The sequence below is a fragment of the Rhamphochromis sp. 'chilingali' genome, assembly GCF_963969265.1.
Source record: "Rhamphochromis sp. 'chilingali' genome assembly, chromosome: 7".
NCBI classification, from domain to species: domain Eukaryota; kingdom Metazoa; phylum Chordata; class Actinopteri; order Cichliformes; family Cichlidae; genus Rhamphochromis; species Rhamphochromis sp. 'chilingali'.
Genome location: NC_137934.1, coordinates 31,937,689 through 31,958,771, shown reverse-complemented (window position 1 = coordinate 31,958,771; position 21,083 = coordinate 31,937,689). Strand labels below are relative to the sequence as shown.

At 40.3% G+C, this 21,083-nt stretch overlaps 2 protein-coding genes across 2 annotated transcripts; one reads left to right on the top strand and one right to left on the bottom strand.

The window, feature by feature from the left end:
* Positions 1-6,428: 6,428 nt before the first annotated feature.
* Positions 6,429-10,883, top strand: LOC308400351 (uncharacterized protein; the record flags this gene model as incomplete). The annotated part of the gene is made up of 2 exons (XM_080887995.1): positions 6,429-6,563; positions 10,142-10,883. The coding sequence occupies exons 1-2, from the start codon at positions 6,526-6,528 to the stop codon at positions 10,881-10,883; spliced, it is 780 nt and encodes a 259-aa protein (XP_080744121.1). The 5' UTR covers positions 6,429-6,525.
* Positions 10,884-12,917: 2,034 nt separating this feature from the next.
* On the bottom strand, positions 12,918-21,083 carry LOC308400350 (uncharacterized protein). The gene is made up of 15 exons (XM_080887994.1): positions 20,851-21,083; positions 18,691-18,849; positions 18,431-18,472; positions 17,580-17,698; positions 17,208-17,382; positions 16,993-17,118; positions 16,628-16,671; positions 16,446-16,515; positions 16,091-16,305; positions 15,319-15,499; positions 15,066-15,149; positions 14,207-14,352; positions 13,844-14,085; positions 13,649-13,758; positions 12,918-13,466 (listed from the first exon to the last, which is right to left on the bottom strand). Exons 1-15 carry the CDS (start codon positions 20,977-20,979, stop codon positions 13,317-13,319), a joined length of 1,992 nt encoding a protein of 663 aa, XP_080744120.1. The 5' UTR covers positions 20,980-21,083; the 3' UTR covers positions 12,918-13,316.

Sequence of the window (21,083 nt, the reverse complement as noted above, 5' to 3'; positions counted from 1 at the left end):
AGATGTTTAGTCTTTGTGTTTTCTCTCTGTTTAGTTTTTTAGGAACCAGATCATGAATGGAACAGCCCACAGTCTCTCTGTGACAAACATTCAATGAAAGAGAGTTGGCCCATAAAAGCTCCACGTGGACAGAAGTCAAAAGTGTCTGAATGAAGACAACAATTCAAGGATGTCTTTGTTTTAACATAATGTGAAGCAGCAGTATGCCTCAGCTGTTTTATCAAATCTTGAAACAAGACAGTTGTAGACACCGGCTGTTTCCACAAGCCATCAGATTTACAAGTCAAGACAGTAATTTCTGAATGAAAAGAAATAACAAACAGTTTTGTAATTACAGACTTTTGGTTGTATTTTACATAAATGTGAGAACTGGAAATGTGCTTTGATCTGTCAGAGATTTGTAAGAGGCGTTTTTTTTTTTTTTCAGTTCTCCAGCTTGAGAAGCAGAGGTCCCTCTGACAACCCTGGTAACCAGAAAACGTTAAAGTTGGCTTCTTGCTTCCTCCTCCTTTCTATATTAAAAATAAGTAAAATTACAGTGAGTGAAGCATGCCAAGTGAACGAATACTGAACCTCAAAATGGGAAAATCAATTGTCTGTTAGGTATTACTGTTATTGTGACTGATTCTGTTATACTCAAGGTCACCTTTCCAGTTCATTGGCAAGAAAGAATTTGAAATCACCCCTTGTTTGCTGAAGGTTGTGTATTTTTACTTTAAAGTATAAATAAAATTTGGAGGAAGTCCAAAACATTGTGTGTGCAGAAGAAGTCTCAGGAAGCGTCTCTTGCTATTGAAATGTCAGGTAGATATTAACTATAAGTCTCATGGGACCACCACTCTACCTACTGAGCTATCCCTGCCCCCAAAACTAAATACCAAACGAAATTTGTTTCTAAATATTTTTGCACTTTGTGGTGTAATATATACTGTATAATATAATGTATAATGCACTTTTGTATAACAATTTTGGGATTATAGTAGCAACATTCACTAAAAATGTCCTCTTCAACATGTCATTTGGGCCACTGTGGCCAGCCCACCTGGGCCCGACTGGGCAAGCCTCACATGTGCTTTTATTTGAGCCACCAAGTGGCTACTTTCGGCTACTTTCTTTTTCACATGGGATCACACCACAGTTGATGTGGTGACACCAAATGCCCTTCTTCACACAACCCACGATAGATTTATGTTTTATGGGGCGATCGTGGCTCAAGAGATGGGAGTTTGCCTTGTAATCGGAAGGTTGCCGGTTCGAGCCCCGGCTTGGACAGTCTCGGTCGTTGTGTCCTTGGGCAAGACACTTCACCCGTTGCCTACTGGTGGTGGTCAGAGGGCCCGGTGGCACCAGTGTCCGGCAGCCTCGCCTCTGTCAGTGCGCCCCAGGGTGGCTGTGGCTACAATGTAGCTTGCCATCACCAGTGTGTAACTGTGTGTGGAGTCATGTGTGGAGGTATTTCACCTCCACAAACACCCAAGACATGGTTTGCGATACATGTGGCAAGACAGTGAGGTGTTGTGGCAACACCACTAACCTCGTCAAAAACCTCAGAGTAAGTCATATCACAGAATATGACGAGCGTATGTTGAGGCGAACTGAAGAGGAGGAGAGGGACAGGTGCTGCTAGGGGGAGAGAGACGTCTCTTGCAGAGTCCTTCAGTGCGGCAGGCAACATGCTTCAACTTCAGGAGTTTTTATTCTATATGATTATTCTGCATTATTAAGCAATAAGAACAAGTCGTCTGATGTCCTGTAATCATTATGAAGCTATATTATTATATTATTATGACAATTACATAATACAATTATATATTGTATTATTTTGGTATCGATCTGATACCAAGTAAATACAGGAACAGTAATGACAATGCCAATACTTTTATGTAATAAATTTATGTAGGGAAGAGCCGTGTATCATGACTCATGAGATTAATTATTAATTTACAAATTTCTAACACAATAACTAAATCACTGTTAATTAAACAAAACACACCTTTCAGCTTTTCGCGTAATTTGAAACTGGCTTTTTTGAAGACCTGGAAAGTAAATGTGTCTGTCTCTGAAGCTCTTTTGGTCAGCTCCTGTTCTTTTAATATGTTATACGCTATAAATAACATTGATGTGACAGTCAACACAAAAAGCTGACAAAAAGATTTTTCATTGTGCATGTTTGAGGTTCAAAAAAGTGATTCAACACAATTCAATATTGAACGTAGAAGAGAGAAACAAAGTATCAACCCTATTGTGCTAGTATAATGTCGATATCATTGATATTTGGATCGATTTGCTCAGCTTAAGCCAGGGCTCAAAGTCCAGTAAAGTGTCGGAATTGTAGATCAGAATTAATAATCACAAAATATATTAATAAATAAATGCAAAATACTAAAACACACTAGAAGTGACAACATGTTACAAGCATACATAAAATAATATTTACAATAACTATAATTGTTGGTCCATAAAACCTCATGTGCACAGAAGACTAAAGTAAAAGTATGAAAGCAACAATTCATGAGTGTGTTGGTGGATTTGTTTTAGCAAATGCGGAGCACCCGCTCACTTTATCACATCATGACATATATGTTTCATGTTGTGGCAATACAAGACATCAGCTGTGTTGCAGGGATCACAAAGTAACATCCACAACACACCAGATTGGTAGACTTAGTTTCCAAGTGTAAGAAAGTATTCCGACTACACAGAACATTAGATGATCTGATAAGTTTTATGATCATTTTGTGAAATTAACTTATGTTGGCTTATTATGGTTGTTTGTCATTTAAGTGTCAGCTTGCACAGTACATCAAGGATATTAAACCAGACAATCTGATCAAAGACCATTTGAAAGAGGTGTCATTAATACCATTGTTTTACTGCTGTAAACGCACATCTCACTCTGAGAAGCCTGTCGACTAGGAAAATAAACTTCTCACTCACTCCTCGTCTAAACAAGGAAATTGACGGCTGTAATTTTAGTGTGGGGAGCATACCAAGTGTTTGAGTGTTGTATCTTGTACCTGTTGTACGACAAAAGGCCTCTGGAAATTTCATCCTGAACTATTATTCTACTATTCATCTTTCCAGTTCACTTGATGAACTTTAAAGCTCTCCCTGTTTGTTATTGTGTACTGTTTGTATTGTGCTTTGAAACACTATAACTAAATTTAGAGCTGGTCCAAGACATTGTGTGTGCAGGGGAACCTTTTATTATGCATCATTAGTTATAATTATAATTCTTATTTACATTTGTAGATACACTGGCACAGATATCCATATGACAATTTAAATCTGGCACACAAAAAACAAACACACAAAAAATAAAGAAAAATGCAAGTATAGCATTTTTCACACTTTGAAGTTATTGTTGAAATATTTATTCATGTTTCAAAGTTCCCTAGTTTTATAGTATAAATTATTTTAATTGTTCTGGCATAGAGCAAAATAAAAAATGTCATGCAGTTTGGGAAAATGGAGCAACAATTGCATATTTTTAGGAAAGTCGATGAGAATTTGTGATTTTTGTCCACAATTTGATACATGAGTAAATAAATCTTAATCTTTACCACAGTTGTCACATGACTGTAGGAACAGTAATGACAAAGCACAAGAGCAATGAATCCAGTCCAGGTGTGTATCCTTCTCAATGCTGCCACCTCCTGATGGAGCTGAGGAGGCGCAGGCTGAAGCCCTGGAAGGTTTCTTTGGACAGAGGCTCCAAAAAAAAACACGACAGATGGAGCTGACAGCAGAGACTGCACACAGGACCAGGAGCAAAACCATTTACAGAACAATGACTAAATAAAAATAAACTAAAATTATATTTTTGTCAAACATCAACAAGTTTTTTTTAACTTTCCAAAAGCTAAATTAATAACTAACACAAACGCCTATGTTTAATGTTTTTTATTATTATTATTTCATTCATTTAGCAGCAGACTGGGTGCATTTCTGCTTTATTCAGTGCATGCTCATACTAAAAGACTACATTTGTCTAGTAATTACACTTTCATAACAAATACATTTTCATCGCTGCTTGCTTTTGTACTTTTCTCAATTAAACTATTAAAAGCTCTTTTAATCAAAGGTGGGTGCCTTAACATGACTAAACATTTTAGCCAAGATATCTGTGCCTGTGTTACTCACTCTCACAGTTTACTGGTGCATTTTGCTAAGCAGGCTAACTAACATTAGAAAGAACTGAACTTGCATCACTTGAATACAGAGTTGTTACTCAAACTTTTTGGTGATAAGACTTAGATGAGGCATCATAGCAGAGCAAAGTTTAACGATGGTAGGAAGCTCATAATAACAGATGACGCACATGAACGCTTATAGACACGGATCTTTGAAGCCTACATGATAACATTATTCCAGCAACAATGTGGAGATCAACTTGTTTTTAGATCCAATTAAAATAAATTAACTCAAAAAGATCCTCTAGAACAGTGGTTCCCAAACTTTTTTGCTGGGCCCCCTTTGTTTTAAAGAAAAATGTTCGCTGCACGCTCATACTCTCTCCCGCACTCGATATGTGATCCATTGTTGATCTGCACACAGCTGTTGTCATGAACGTCGCACTTGCTTACGTCACTGTCGTGAGACATTCTCGCAAAAAAAAATCACGGTTTTAGTAACGCAGTAACGCAGCGTTCCTACGGGAAAGTAATGGTAATCTAATTACTGTTTTTGCAATAGTAATCCCTTACTTTACTCGTTACTTGAAAAAAGTAATCGGATTACAGTAACGCGTTAATGCCCATCTCTGGTGGTGATGATGGTGAATTGGAGTCATGGCAGGCATCCTGGCAGCTTTATGAGACCATAGATTGACATGCTTGATCTTTTCCAGATTGCCTGGTAGAGAACCATTGGTCATATCATCCCGTAAAAGTGCTGACATGGTAAGGAAAGTCTTCTGATGTTGTCCTGTTGGGATGCCAGCTTCGCCTTCATCATACTGTGTCTGACATGCCCTGTTATATGGAACTTGGCCTTTAATTTTGGAATAGAACTTGAGTCTTATTCCTTAATATCGCTGCAACTTGATTTTGTAGAACACCAGCTTGAAGATGTTCTATGCCATCTGTCAAATGTGGCACGCTTGGTGCAGACACCAACTGACAGCTGTAGCAGGGTCCATGCTTACAGATGCTGCTAATCAGACAACAGTCAGGCACCTGATTATCAGCACCTGGCGTACCAGAAACTCAGCACAAGTCAATAGCACATACTTCACATGCAATTCAAGTAAATAAATTTGAGACTGGCACTATGCATAAATTTAGTCAATAAATACATACAAGTGGCAGCCCCTACAAACAAACAAATATGTCAAGCGATATATATGAAGTTTATTATACCAAGTGATAAGCAGCACACAGGAAAACTTAAATAAGAGTGTAAGATTGCCATACATCTCATAGGAAGAGTAATAGCATTTTAATATAATTACAAATGCTTTGAACCTGGCAACTGCTCTGCCAGGAAAAACAAAGTGACTGAATGAATTAAACTGTAAAGTGTTCAGTAATTACAGAGATTAGTGGTGGCTAAGGTGAAAAGCAGGATGACCAGAATAAAAGGTGAGCTACATTTTATGAAAAACTGGTTTGCCAACTTCTGTGACGATTTCCAGTAAGTCATACTATGACATAGGTTGACGTTTTTTAGTTTAGGTGAACTCACATGGCTGAAAGCACTGTACTTCCCTCTTGACCTCGGAAAGTTGCTTTTATATCCACTGTGTTGTTTGTGTGTGCTGTTTTTCTACAATTGTTAAACAATAAAAAGAAAGTGCAAGCTACACCTGTTGAAAACAAATGAATGGCAAGTACTGAGCAAATATATATAAATATCTTTTTGAAAACCCAATGTATTTCAGTTAATTCCACAGGAAGGAAAATAAGTTCATACTGAGCAGTTAACCATCAGGGTGCAATCAAGGATCTGGCTATTTGTTCTATTATGATGATTTGTAGTTCCTTTGAAGCTTTAAAGTGTTAGTCCTTACATACTGCATCAGTATTGTCATAACTCAGTCACTCAGATTTGGAGATTGGCAAAGCTGAAGAGAATTTCACAGCAAATCTATAGTAGAATATTAAAAAAAGAATACTTCAGTTCTCAAGCACTTCCAATATTAACTTGAAGTAAAACTAATTTCATCTATGCTTCCCCTGTTACTACACTTAACATACTTTTAATGAGGAAAAGCTCTCAGTATATGTACCAGTACTCCTATCATGCAATTAAACATTTAGTGACATTTACTCATTTTGAACTTTGTGGAGCATTTTTACTATTTAACTTGACCTGCATTATATAAAGATGTAAGTTTCAGTGCACATACCTTTGGTTTGTGGTTTTTCAGGTCATGTGACACTCTTTAATATTGGAGGGAGGAGCAAATCATGTCATCTAAGTAAAGTGTGCAGACACAGAAAACAAACAGTCAGAGTCTGAGACAATCTGGGAGTAGTGAGTAGTAGCAGAGTTCATCATGGATAAAAGAATACTTTGCTGGATATGTCTGCTGGCATATTTTCAGACATCTTTGGCACAAAGTAAGTGTTTATTGCAAGTTATAGCATTGTTTGTACTTTTTATATTAGACAGCTTTAGAGTGATTCAACAACAACAAATGTAGTACAATACTAAAACAAAATGATAATAGCACAGACTCCACAAAATATTAATAATCAGCTTTTTTTAAACTGTAGTACTGTGAGCAAAATTTTGGTTACCTCCAAGAACATACATCCTGGGATCACTGGAATGCACAAACTCCTGGAGAATGAAGACTTCAGTGATCCCATGTAACAATATGACTAGAGCATCCAAGGTGCTCTAGTCATATTGTTACAATTTAATAAACACAAATAAGTTGGGGAATTTGTGTTTATTAAATTGTAACAATATGACTAGAGCACCTTGGATGAGTAGGTTTAATGACAGTTTATTAAACTGTAACATTGGATTGGGTGTATGATATATGTAATGATATGGCATATAAAACCCATTTTCAGTTCATGTTTTTTATAAATCAAATTTTCTGTCTACAGATGGCTTCTTTGAAACTAAGTGAAGTTGAATATTTTCATGCTCTGCTGACCACACAGCACATATTCAAGATGAAGCTTAACATGTTCAATAAAGCTTACCTTAAGTTAGTGCTTCTAAGCTTATACAGTGGGTCAAAAAAGTATTTAGTCAGCCACCGATTGTGCAAGTTCCCCCACTTAAAATGATGACAGAAGTCAGTAATTTGCACCAGAGGTACACTTCAACTGTGAGAGACAGAATGTGAAAAAAAAATCCATGAATCCACATGGTAGGATTTGTAAAGAATTTATTCGTAAATCAGGGTGGAAAATAAGTATTTGGTCAATAACAAAAATACAACTCAATACTTTGTAACATAACCTTTGTTGGCAATAACAGAGGTCAAACGTTTACTATAGGTCTTTACCAGGTTTGCACACACAGTAGCTGGTATTTTGGCCCATTCCTCCATGCAGATCTTCTCGAGAGCAGTGATGTTTTGGGGCTGTCGCCGAGCAACACGGACTTTCAACTCCCGCCACAGATTTTCTATGGGGTTGAGGTCTGGAGACTGGCTAGGCCACTCCAGGACTTTCAAATGCTTCTTACGGAGCCACTCCTTTGTTGCCCGGGCGGTGTGTTTTGGATCATTGTCATGTTGGAAGAGGGTGCATGGGAGTTTGCCCAACCAGTCCAACATGTGTTTTGTGGACTTGGAGAAGGCATTCGACCGTGTCCCTCGGGGTGTCCTGTGGGAGGTGTTGCGGGAATATGGGGTGTCTGGCCCATTGCTACGGGCCATTCGATCCCTATACAACCGTTGCAAGAGCTTGGTTCGCATTGCCGGCAATAAGTCGGACTCGTTCCCGGTGGGTGATGGGCTTCGCCAGGGCTGCCCTTTGTCTCCGGTTCTGTTCATAATTTTTATGGACAGGATTTCTAGGCGCAGCCAAGTGGCGGAGGGCTTTCGCTTTGGTGGCCTCAGAATCTCATCTCTGATTTTTGCAGATGATGTGGTTCTGTTGGCTTCATCGGGTGAAGGCCTCCAGCTCGCACTGGAACGGTTCGCAGCCGAGTGTGAAGCAGCGGGAATGAGGATCAGCACCTCCAAATCTGAGGCCATGGTTCTCAGCCGGAAAAGGGTGGAGTGGCCACTCCGGGTCGGGGATGAGTTCCTGCCCCAAGTGGAGGAGTTCAAGTATCTCGGGGTCTTGTTCGCGAGTGATGGGAGAAGGGAGCCGGAGATCGACAGACGGATTGGGGCTGCAGCTGCAGTAATGCGGACGCTGCACCGGTCCGTCGTGGTGAAGAGGGAGCTGAGTGTAAAAGCGAAGCTCTCAATTTACCGGTCGATCTACGTCCCTACCCTCACCTATGGCCACGAGCTGTGGGTAGTGACCGAAAGAACGAGATCGCGGATACAAGCGGCAGAAATGAGCTTCCTCCGAAGGGTGGCTGGCCTCTCCCTTAGAGATAGGGTGAGAGGTTCGGCCATCCGGGAGGGGCTCAGAGTAGAGCAGCTGCTGCTCCACATCGAAAGGAGCCAGCTGAGGTGGTTCGGGCATCTGACAAGGATGCCCCCTGGGCGCCTCCTGGGTGAGGTGTTCCAGGCATGTCCCACCGGGAGGAGGCCCCGGGGCAGACCCAGGACACGCTGGAGAGATTATATCTCTCGGCTGGCCTGGGAACGCCTTGGTATTCCCCCGGACAAGCTGGAGGAGGTGGCTGGGGAGAGGGAGGTCTGGGCCTCTTTGCTTAGGCTGCTGCCCCCGCGACCCGGCCCCGGACAAAGCGGAAGAAGATGGATGGATGGTCATGTTGGAAGACCCAGCCTCATTTCATCTTCAGTTCTCACTGATGGTAGGAGGTTTTGGCTCAAAATCTCACGATACATGGCCCCATTCATTCTGTCCTTAACACGGATCAGTCGTCCTGTCCCCTTGGCAGAAAAACAGCCCCATAGCATGATGTTTCCACCCCCATGCTTCACAGTAGGTATGGTGTTCTTGGGATGCAACTCAGTATTCTTCTTCCTCCAAACATGACGAGTTGAGTTTATACCAAAAAGTTCTACTTTGGTTTCATCTGACCACATGACATTCTCCCAATCCTCTGCTGTATCATCCATGTGCTCTCTGGCAAACTTCAGACGGGCCTGGACATGCACTGGCTTCAGCAGCGGAACACGTCTGGCACTGCGGGATTTGATTCCCTGCCGTTGTAGTGTGTTACTGATGGTGACCTTTGTTACTTTGGTCCCAGCTCTCTGCAGGTCATTCACCAGGTCCCCCCCTGTGGTTCTGGGATCTTTGCTCACCGTTCTCATGATCATTTTGACCCCACGGGATGAGATCTTGCGTGGAGCCCCAGACCGAGGGAGATTATCAGTGGTCTTGTATGTCTTCCATTTTCTGATGATTGCTCCCACAGTTGATTTTTTTCACACCAAGCTGCTTGCCTATTGTAGATTCACTCTTCCCAGTCTGGTGCAGGTCTACAATACTTTTCCTGGTGTCCTTCGAAAGCTCTTTGGTCTTGGCCATGGCGGAGTTTGGAGTCCGACTGTTTGAGGCTGTGGACAGGTGTCTTTTATACAGATGATGAGTTCAAACAGGTGCCATTCATACAGGTAACGAGTGGGGGACAGAAAAGCTTCTTACAGAAGACGTTACAGGTCTGTGAGAGCCAGAGATTTTCCTTGTTTGAGGTGACCAAATACTTATTTTCCACCCTAATTTACGAATAAATTCTTTACAAATCCTACCATGTGAATTCATGGATTTTTTTTTCACATTCTGTCTCTCACAGTTGAAGTGTACCTCTGGTGCAAATTACTGACCTCTGTCATCATTTTAGGTGGGGGAACTTGCACAATCGGTGGCTGACTAAATACTTTTTTGCCCCACTGTACTTGAAACTCCTGTCAATATCAAATGATTGCATGGAATGACTTTGAGTTGCTACTAAGATTAGTAGACAGATTATTTTCTGTCGAGTTATTTGGAGAGGGGCCAGCAGTCTGTGGCTGTTACTGAAATTATGAATGAAAGTTTCATCGTGTTAAGTCATTCTAATCTGCGCTTAACTCACTGTCTTTAAGCAACCACAACTGCAGCACCAACCACAACAACTACAACTGCAGCACCAGCAACCATAACTGCAGCGCCAACCACTACAACTGCACCAACAACCACTACAACTGCAACGCTAACCGCAACTGCAGCACCAACCACACCTGCGTCACCAACAACCACTGCAGCACCAACAACCACTACAACTGCAGCACCAGCAACTATAACTGCAGCGCCAACCACTACAACTGCACCAACAACCACTACAACTGCAACGCTAACCGCAACTGCAGCACCAACCACACCTGCGTCACCAACAACCACTGCAGCACCAACAACCACTACAACTGCAGCACCAGCAACCATAACTGCAGCACCAACCACTACAACTGCACCAACAACCACTACAACTGCAACACTAACCGCAACTGCAGCACCAACCACACCTGCATCACCAACAACCACTGCAGCACCAACAACCACTACAACTGCAGCACCAGCAACCATAACTGCAGCGCCATTCACTACAACTGCACCACCAACAACAACCACTACAGCTGCAGCACCGGCAACCATAACTGCAACAGTAACCACAACTACTGCACCAACAACCACAACACTAACCACCACTACAACTGCAGCACCAACCACCACTACAACTATAACACCAACCACAACTGCAGCACCGGCAACCACAACTGCAGCACCAACGAATACAACTACAGCAACAACCACAACTGCACTACCAACCACCACTACAACTACAACTAAAACTGCAGCACAAAGCACCACAACCCCTACAGAAGGGTCAACCACCATTCAAAGTATGTGATTTAAATTAAAAGTACTTAATGTGTGCAACAGTTTCTCTTCCTACCTTCTGTTGTCCTTCCAACATTCACACTCTAATACTAGGGTGGGAAACTCCAGGCCTCAAGGGTTGAAGTCCTGCAGGTTTTAGATCTCACCCTGGGTCAACACACTGGAATCAAATGATTAGTTCATTACCAGGCCACTGCAGAATTTCAAGACATGGTGAGGAGGTAATTTAGCCATTTAAATTAGCTGCGGTGGTTCTAAAACCCGCAGGACACCAGCACTTGAGGCCTGGAGTTCCCCCACCCAGGGTTGGACTGGGACAAAAAAACGGCCTAAGCATTTTGACTAGAGACCAGCCCACAAAGTACTATAGGAAAAGCCATAAAGCCTCAAATGCTGTTGTGACTCCTGGTTTCATCTAAAAATCTAAAAATGTTATAGTGTAATTGTTTCAGTATTGAGGGAAATGTGCCTTATAGCAATAATCAAATGCATTTTATGATGTATAATTACTTTACACTTACCAATTATACTTTTATAATTCTTTTTTTCAGTTCCAACAGGCCCACAAGCACTTGCACATCTAAAGATAAAGATGACTACATACGGGCAGGTTAGCAATGCAACCATCATTGCCCTTCTTGAACAGGTATAGCTATATCTTAAAGTTTGCTTCGTACATTCTTGACTTATCAGTAATTTCACACACACAAATCATGTCTTAAAAATTCAAATGTTTAATCTCTGTGTTTTCTTTCCATTTAGTTTAACACCAAGGTCCTGAATGGAATACCCCACATTCTCTCTGTGACAAACATTAAAAAAGTTGAAGCATAAAAATTGAATGTGGACACAAGTCAAAAATAAAAATATAAAGGCAAGAATTTAACAGTGAGTTAGTAGATTTGTTTCAACATGATCCGGAGCGGCAGTTTGCCTCAGTCGCTTCATCATATCCTGAATGATTAGTACGTTGGTGTGAGAAGGAGACATCAGCTGTGCTGCAGTGGTCGACAGCCAGATGGGCTTGGATTGCTCTGTGAATGTATGAAACCTAAACCTGGGTGAAAGCAGATCATATTTAAATATCAATCCCCTTACATGATCATTTCTGAAATTAAATCAAACTGCAGAAACACAATGCTGTAGTTCCCATGAATTACAAATGCGCTTTTGGTTTATCATCTTGAAAAGTACAATAGGCATCTCAAACCAGGCAGCTGGCTAATAATGTCAATACTTACTCACTCTGACAAAATGGTGACTAGGAAATCAAATAATTTATATGCTTTGAAACAAAAAAAATATTTTATTTATTGGTTACGTGTTTTAGTAATATCACTTTTGAGTCATTTAAAAGTACAGATCCGGAAAAGCATTAATTGTACTGCACACACAGCTAGGCCTCTGAGAAAGTGGGTGACACTCAGTGGGTGAGAATTCCACAGGTGTTAACTTACTGCTCACCGTGTCAATAGATTTTAATTAAATTTCCGTAACAGATTCTTGTTAACTCGGCTTTTCCACATGGAAAACAAGGAAAATTATTACTGTTGGTGTATAAATACTGCACCCTAATGAAGAAAATAAATCAGTTTTCAGATATTACTGACCAACAACACACTTTTTCCCCCTTTGTGGTATTAGAATCAAATCTGTTTTTCAGAATTTGTTTTTGTATGTCTGCTGATTTGTACTGTACTTTAAACTGTGACTAAATTTTACAAACTTGTCACTCCTGCTACTAAAGTCTCATATACACAGAAATATATCTGATTCTGATTATTCTGAATAAAGAGATATAACCATTTGTAATGGCCATTCTTTGTATCATTTATTCTTTCAGAATTCTTTTTAAATGAAACTTTATTCAACTTGTGAATTTAAAGCAGATTTATACCCATATACAGAATATCAAGAACAACAGCTGTTAGAAAATACAAGAGAAAGTGAAAACATAGATTGCTATTCAATGTTAAATGTGCTCTTCGTAAGTGCCATTTTAATAATTAATGAAAGAAAACACACACCTTATCTGCATCAACAAATAAACTCAACATGGATCCATCAACTCTGACTTGGCCCTGCCAAAAACATCTAAGACCTTGTGTGTTGAGTACCATTCCTTCCCGTTCTTTTAAAATACATGATTCTACTTATCAAAAAATGCGCACAGGTTCTATTATAAACACTACACGGTTTAAAACCATCAGACTGAGGTCTTTACAAAATACAAACACTGGTCTAATCTACAGCATCGTGTCACCAGCACCAAAGTGCACACAGAGCAAATTGCGTCCTTTTAGTCATGTTGTTAACATCACACAGAAACGTTTAATCTCCAGTGAGAGGGAATTCTCTTCATAATCTCATCATCACTTCTCTTCAGTTGTCCTCTCCGTCTCGCAGCACCTTGTGCACAGCTCTGTTTAACAGGGCCAGCAGGTCCACAGCCCCAGCCACTCCCCTTGGCAGGTAGAGCTCCAGAGAAGAGGAGGCGACATGAGGCAGGCGCAAATCTTGCATGCTGGCATCCTGAGAGGGGGAAAAAAAAAAAAAAAAGGAATAGTGAGGGAAATGTGACAAAGATTCATCTCTTGACAAAGGAAAAGGAGCTATATTTTATCACCTTGGATAGTTGATGCTGGTGGTGATTCTTGTGAATTTGAATCACAATTAAAGGCAGGATTTTAAGGATTTTTATGTTAAACACCAACCTGAGAGTAAAAACACAGAGAAATGAATCTGGGGAAGCCAAGAGGAGGCAAACGGTCAGCTCCTGTGATGAAGGTGAGGAGGTCTTCAAAGGAAAACTCTGCCTTGCCGTCTGATTGTGCAAACAGAGACATATTTTATCTAACCTGAAACACTAGAAGCATCTTTATTCTTTCCACCACACCCTCCAACCTTACCACGCACTAAAGTGAGGATTGTTTCCCAGTGTCCAGCTGTGGCCTCCTCATCTGCCCTCAGTTGGGCATCTGAAGTGCTAAAGCTGATGGTAAAAAGCTGCTTGAACTCTTCCAGACTCAGAGGCTGCTGCGGTGCACTCGTCATAACTGGGGCAAAAATTTCCCAGTGGGACTGAACCATGTCCCACAGCCCACCACAGCTATTCAGCCCCTCAGTAAACTGGGAGATCATTTTAGTCACCCTGAAGGACAGCAAGTGGATTAAATTTAACTTTTGTATTTAGAAAGGGCAACATTTGCATGTAGCTCAAGTTGAAACTGTCGACACCATGTGTATGACGTATGCTTCTGTGTGTGCACTACCTGTCGTAGATGTAGTGTTTTACCAGGCGACTATAAATGGCTGGCATTTCATCAGAGTTGGCTGAACAGATCTCAGGGATCCCACAGCGTGACACCCAGTCGCACAGACTGGGAGACAGCAGCTTTACATCAGTACAACTATGTAGCTGTGAGAGCAGAGGAACATCATTTGTGTGCGGCACACAGAAGGCAATTATGTACACAGGACTGAGGGTTTAATACAGAGAAGAGTTTAAAGGTGAGGGGGGAAAAACTGCCATACAAACAGTTCATCATTCTACAGCTGAAGGCAGAAACAAGATGATGTTATTCAGCACTGTAATTATGCTACAGTCACATTAGGAAACCACTACAATTGCCAAGGTATATGCAGTGATCTCACAATCTCATCGAAATGGTTACTTAAGACAGGGACCAGGTCTGTGACCTGTGTTCAAAGGGACTATCACACATCAGGAGGGTGATTGAATGGCAGTAAGATGCAGTCTGCTATCAGACTGTATTGAATAGGGTCATTTGGCAGTTACAAAGTCTTTTGTCATCCGTTGCTTTCTCTACTACACAGAAACTCACAGTTCCCAGTTATTTTTAGTGTCCAAGCAGAACCTCACAAATATGAAAAAGAAATTCCTTCACAAGTTGTTGCACAACCAACTTCTGGGCAACCAGTGGGTTGGTGCAGCTATGAGGTTACCATCCTATTTTTACTCCAGTGTGACCGATCCATCAATAAAATAACTGGTTTATATTAAGATCATCGTTATCCAAACTAACCATGTATAATAACACAGGTACAGCAGTATATCAAGTTTTTAAATATGTTACAATTAGAGTTGTGAGTTTTCTTCTTGTGTGCTACCTCTTTCAGTTGGATTTGGACTTCGGTATCAATAATGTCCCGCCAGTTGAAGTCTTCTAATGTTATACTGTGGCAACACATCACCTGTGACAGTAAAATAAGCCATACAGACAAAGATTGTGCTGGTAATACCTGACACAGCTACAGGGCATCAGAAAAAGTAATCTAATATCACATTCGCAAAGAATAGGCAATACTGTATGACAAATTCTTGTAGTGCCTACACTAGCACACATTCAGTTAAGGACTCTACCTGATACAATGCAGGGTGAAGGCAACAAAGTCCAGGCCCACCCTGAGCCAGCGACCAGCCAATGAGAACCCCAGCTTCATAGTACTTCCTCTCCTCAAGAGCTGTGAAGTTGCAGGTCATGAACAGACTTCCTGGAAGACCCTCAAACACACAGCTGTGCTGCAGCTCCAGCAGCATCAGCCTGCATGAGAAGAAATGTAGATATGAATTAACAAATGACACCTTTATGCTTTGGTGTTTTGGCAGAAACCTCTTTCAGAAGAACTGAACATTTCTCTCAGAATGGTGGAGCACCAAAACAAACAAAACAAAACGAAAACGAAACCTAGATGCCATTATTATGTCATTCATCAAAGAAAAAAAGAAAAATCAGCTGCTACCTTTCCATTTTGTATTGCTGTAAATACCATCTGTTCACATATTTGGGGTTTTGGACGGTTGATCAAACAACACAATCAGTTTTATTACCACACCGTCTTCTGGGATCCTGAACTATCATGATGAGCATTTGACACAATTTTCACATTGTTTACTGCAGCCCCAAAATGTATAGAATATGATCCTATTATAGACTACATGCTACCATGTGGAAATCTTTTTGTGAGCCAGATTTCCAATTACAAAAAAAAGTGAATATTAAATCTTGATGAAATTCATACAGTCATGTTGGATCAGAGTTTGAATAAATTAGCTTCAGTATAGAAAACCATACAACTTATTTTATGCCTGAAGCCATCAGCTCCAGCAATAATTTCAGGGAAATGATGAGGACCTGAAAAACTCCCTGACAGGGGCCTCGTGGCTGTCGGGCTCTTCTCCACTGAAGGAGATAACAGGCGTCGCCCTGAAGCAGAAGTCGGGCCTCCTCACCACCTCCAGAGCGCCGTGGAGTAGATCTGTCCGCCTCACCTGGATGTGAGTTTTCAATCCTGGATCTACGTTCTCCTGTCTGAACGCTCTCAGGATGGTGTCCAGGTCAACAGTGGACTGCGCACAAAAGATGCAAGTTTAACAGGAGACAAAGATGATAATAATAATAATAATAATAATAATAATAATAATAATAATAATAAAAAAACAAACTGAATTTAGGATTGACTTTTTTATCTTTTATCCTCCAAACTCACCTTCTTTGTATCCCTGCAGATGCTAGGCTTGATTATTAGCTCACTTTTACCATCTTGGCAGCTGTCTGTGCTGCTCCCCCCCCCAAAAAAAAAAAAAAAAACCACACAAATTCAGATAATGCAGCTATTTAGTTTGTCACTAATCATTTCTAAATGTGTATTCACAGGAAATGTTTTCTTGCCTTTTTACCACAAGTGTCTCACTTGCTGACCCTTCAGATTCTGTCTGTAAGGAGAAGAGAACTTTATAAACTACAGACAAAATGGAGGCAGACTGAGCAAAGCTAAAGCAGATTGGAGAAATAAACGAAATAATTAAAGATCCCGTGTTCCCCGGTTCACAGGAACAAGGCGTCCAGGGGTCCATGAGCCATTTTAAACACTTGCTGTCGTTTCTGTTTTTTCACAGAAGCCAAATTATCTTTAAACTGAATCTTAACACACAAAGTTGTCTTTATGGCTTTTGAAATATAAAAATGTATCAGATCCAAGTCCTACTTTTATAATGATCACATCAGGGTATTAGTAATGAAGCAGCAGTAGTTACCTCTGAGTAGTCGTGGTGGCTCAGGATATATAAAGCACCATGTTCAGAGATCCTGAGGACCTGCTCTCCAGTCCAGCCCTCTGAAGGGGTGTCAGGGACAAACAGCACTCTGGAGCTCTGCACACACTGGAAACAACCACCACATTCAGCAATGTTCTGTGTACTAAAATGAACAGACTTTAAGACACCTCAGGCAGAACACATCTCACACCCACCTGCAGATATGTAAATGAAAACTTTTGTCCTGCCTGTTTTACAAAGTGCCCCTGAAAGAGCATCGCCAGTCGACCCTTCACCTGAGTGGCTGACCAGCTGTGGTCAATGGTGATGCGAGCAGTCATCATCATGGCTTCCAGAGCTGCTTGGTCTTTATTCTTTGGAACTATTTGTCTGGAAGAACAGAAAATAACATTTACTTTACTGTTCATAACATTTTTCAGTGGAGTAGATTCAAACAGAGCTATGTAAACACCTTTTATTGCCACAATCATCACTTTAGAAACAGTGGGAGCTACTCAAACATTCACTGACCTAAAATGGCATTTTGAATAAGATTTTATGGTATTCTTTCCTACATAAACACTCACCTGTCCAGCTGTGACATAGAGTGTCCTCTGGGTAAACAGACCACGTCTTTAACCACCAGTCTTTTCTTCTGAGGAATCAGTCTCTTCCATTTGAGATGACCAGCTTTGTTAGAATATGGCTGAAATACACAGAATAAACCCTCAGTGTTACATGTTGGATTCACGAACAGGAGAATATCCTAAAGTTACAATGGGGCAAAACTGTGCAGGAAATGGGAAATATGGTTTCCATTTTGGCAGAAAATAAAGTTTGAAAAAACTGATTGAACTTTGATTAAAAAGCTTAAATCGTTGATGATAAATAATGTGCTGGAGACTGAAGTCAACATTTTTCTGACACTGTGGAAGAAAGATGAACAGATTCATCAATATTAAGGTCAAGCCTACAATAAAAATATAAAGTAGTAGTAGTAATGTAGAAAGAAAAAGTTCTTTTTTAATACACTTGAAAGTGTGAATTGTGAATATTTTCTGAAGGAAATTTTATTTAAATCTTATGATGTCTAATTCATTTTTCATTTTTTATTGTCCGCCTGGTTTGGGATGAAGAACCAATTTCATATAATACACACGTTAACCAATGTTAGGGAGGCAATTTAAGCTCCTTGAGGCGACTGTTGTTCTGATTTGGTATGAACTGATTTGAATTAACATTGCTGTGCTTTGTTCTAATTCCAGTAGGGGAACTGGACCACTGCACCATATAGTTATATACTGTTTGCACTGCTCTCACTGTTTGTATGCAGCATCCCTGCTCTAGAGTCCAGGCTGCAAATCAAATGCCTGAGTCGGTGATATGTTATGAAGAGTCATGACATATCAGTAATGAATAAAGGATTCCCTGACTTTACCATTGCTGGATGACTCTTTGACTTTCTGATAGAAGGAATCACCTACAGGAAGGAAAAACAAGAAGGGTGAATAAAAACAAGAAATGTGAACTAAAAAAAAGGAATACAAATAAGATGAACATTGTAGAGAAGCAATAAAGTAAAGTAAAAACCCATTCCTGGAGGTCCTGACCAGCTATTTAGCATGGGATGTCTTTTTTTCTACTACAAATTTCTTACTTTCTTACCAAGTGGTTTATAACTTCTGCCTTATTACTAACCTCCAGCTCTATCTCTACTTCTTGTTTGCAGACCACAGCAGAGCAGTGAGGTTCTTCCTGGTCTGGGGAATCTGTTTCAGCCTGGTGTCTGGGTTGAGTTTGGACCTGCTGCTCAGGGGCTTCCTCGGAGTTGGAGAACAGAGGACTCGCCATGTATCGCTGTGTACAAGAGGAGGACAAGGAGCTGGCTTGTTATGTATGAGCACACGAATGATGCAACAAAAGAATATGTGAGTCCGCATCATTAACCATCAGGCAGCAAAACACCATTGTTGTTTTGAATACATGAGTTGTAGTTTCAACATTGTGGATCCACTACAACATCAGAACAATTCTACTCACCGCAATGATGAGAGCTGATTAATCACAGTGTTTTGAAATTATGGCTTTGGCTCTGGTTCAGTTGTCCTTTTGCTTGATTGAACAGTTTCAGTGATGTATCTGAAGCAACACTGATTGTTGGAATAACAACAATCAGTGATATTAGATCATGTTGTGGCTTGTAGTCTAACTTGGTGCTTTTTGCTTGACAGGTTTGACAGCAGATTGTTATTTAGCTGTACCAACAGAATTTCATCAATTTTATATCAGAAATTCTTGAGAGAGTAGTAGTAAAGCTAATCATCTACAGAGAAATGACTTATCTGAAGAGTTTCGGTCAGGTTTCATAGCTCAGAGTACAGAAACAGCCTAAGCAATGGTTACAAATGGTGGCCTCTGACAGTGGCCTCATCTCTGTGCTTGTCCGGCTAGAACAGATTGATACTGTTGACCATAAGATTTTATTACACCAATGAGAACATGCAGTGGGTATTAAAGGTACTGCACTGCAGTGGAATCATATCTTTCTAACAAACTCAAATTTGTTCATTCCATTTACATTATACATGTTTCCTTTAGGCCAGAGGGCCACTTGCGTCTCACGTCATCCCTATATCGGCGTAAAGAAATATAATGCAGTTTGGCTCTTTAAGTTTTTGTTTTTTTTGTTCAAGAGGATTTCTTTGTTGTTGAATGCAACATTAAAATAAGTTCTTTAAAAAGCAAAGAAATTATTTAATGATGGCAAACGTGTCGAGTGATTGTCTGTGTTAGTTCAGTGAGAGTTATTCGCAAAGAAAACAATTTTCACCTGCAGTCAATAACTAATGTCTGCATTATTATTTTGATAGATTCAAACAAAGTTATAGCAGAAGTGCTGCCATGTGTCTGGCCAGAAAGACAGTACCAATTTGTTTATTTGGCAGTTCAATGAAAGTCTTCAGTTTGTTAAGAGTGAGAAGAAAAAATGTGCGTTTACGTGATTGATGATGATTGTTGTCTTCCCATTCATTTACCATTCATTTTCTCTGTTGTACCATTATAGGATCTACCTTACAATATAAAAAGTGTCTAGGGGCGACTGTTGTTATGATTTTGCACTGTATAAATAAAATTGAAGATGTCTTGTTGATGCTAGAGGTGAGAAAGCATATGGGCTACAGGAGCAAAAGTCCACACCAGGTGCCACTCTTATCAGCTAAGACCAGGAAACTGAGGCCACAATTTCCATGGTCTCAGAAAGATTCATGAACAGAAGATTGGAAAAATGTATGTATGTATGTATGTATGTATGTATGTATGTATGTATGTATGTATGTATGTATGTATGTATGTATGTATGTATGTAGTAGGAGACATCTTCTAACACATTTGGTGCACTTGGTACCAACTGAGAAAATGCCACCAACTGGGATGTGGTAGAACAAGAGAGTGTAGCTGACAAATCTGCAGCAATTATGTTGTTGAAAAATGCCATGAAAGCAGTTCTAAATTGAAAAAGGGTTTCCATCCCAGTACCAGCAAGGTGCAAGTGAAAGTAAAGTCTGAATGGAAACGCAGAACAATATCTATACATCTACAGTTCTACATACAAAGTAAAACCAAACAGGTTTGGTGAGTATTTAAAGCAATACCTCTCTGTACTGTCTAGAAGTAGGACATCAACCCTTTAAGGTGTATTTATATGTTAGTTCTGAGGTTAGTCAAAATATATTGGATCTGATTATGATATACCACCACTCTGCTCATCATATGAGCTTCAAAAAGTTTCCTGATGGGGTCAGCACTATTTATAAATCACACATAATGTCTTGCAGTGAAGTATTTAAAAAGACACACCTGGTGAACGCTGTATTCCTCCTCTTCCTCCTGTGTTATCAAGACCTTACAGGGCTCCTTGGAAGAAAACACTTTCATTTCAATGTTTTCTATAATGACCAGTGACACTGGTTTCTTCCCACACGCCATCCTTCCTAAAATGACACCGTTTACGGTATCTAACCTTTGCTTGTTCTTTATTTTGTCCTTATTCTTATTACCTCTTTTTTGCAGGCTTCTTGTGACTCAAAGCT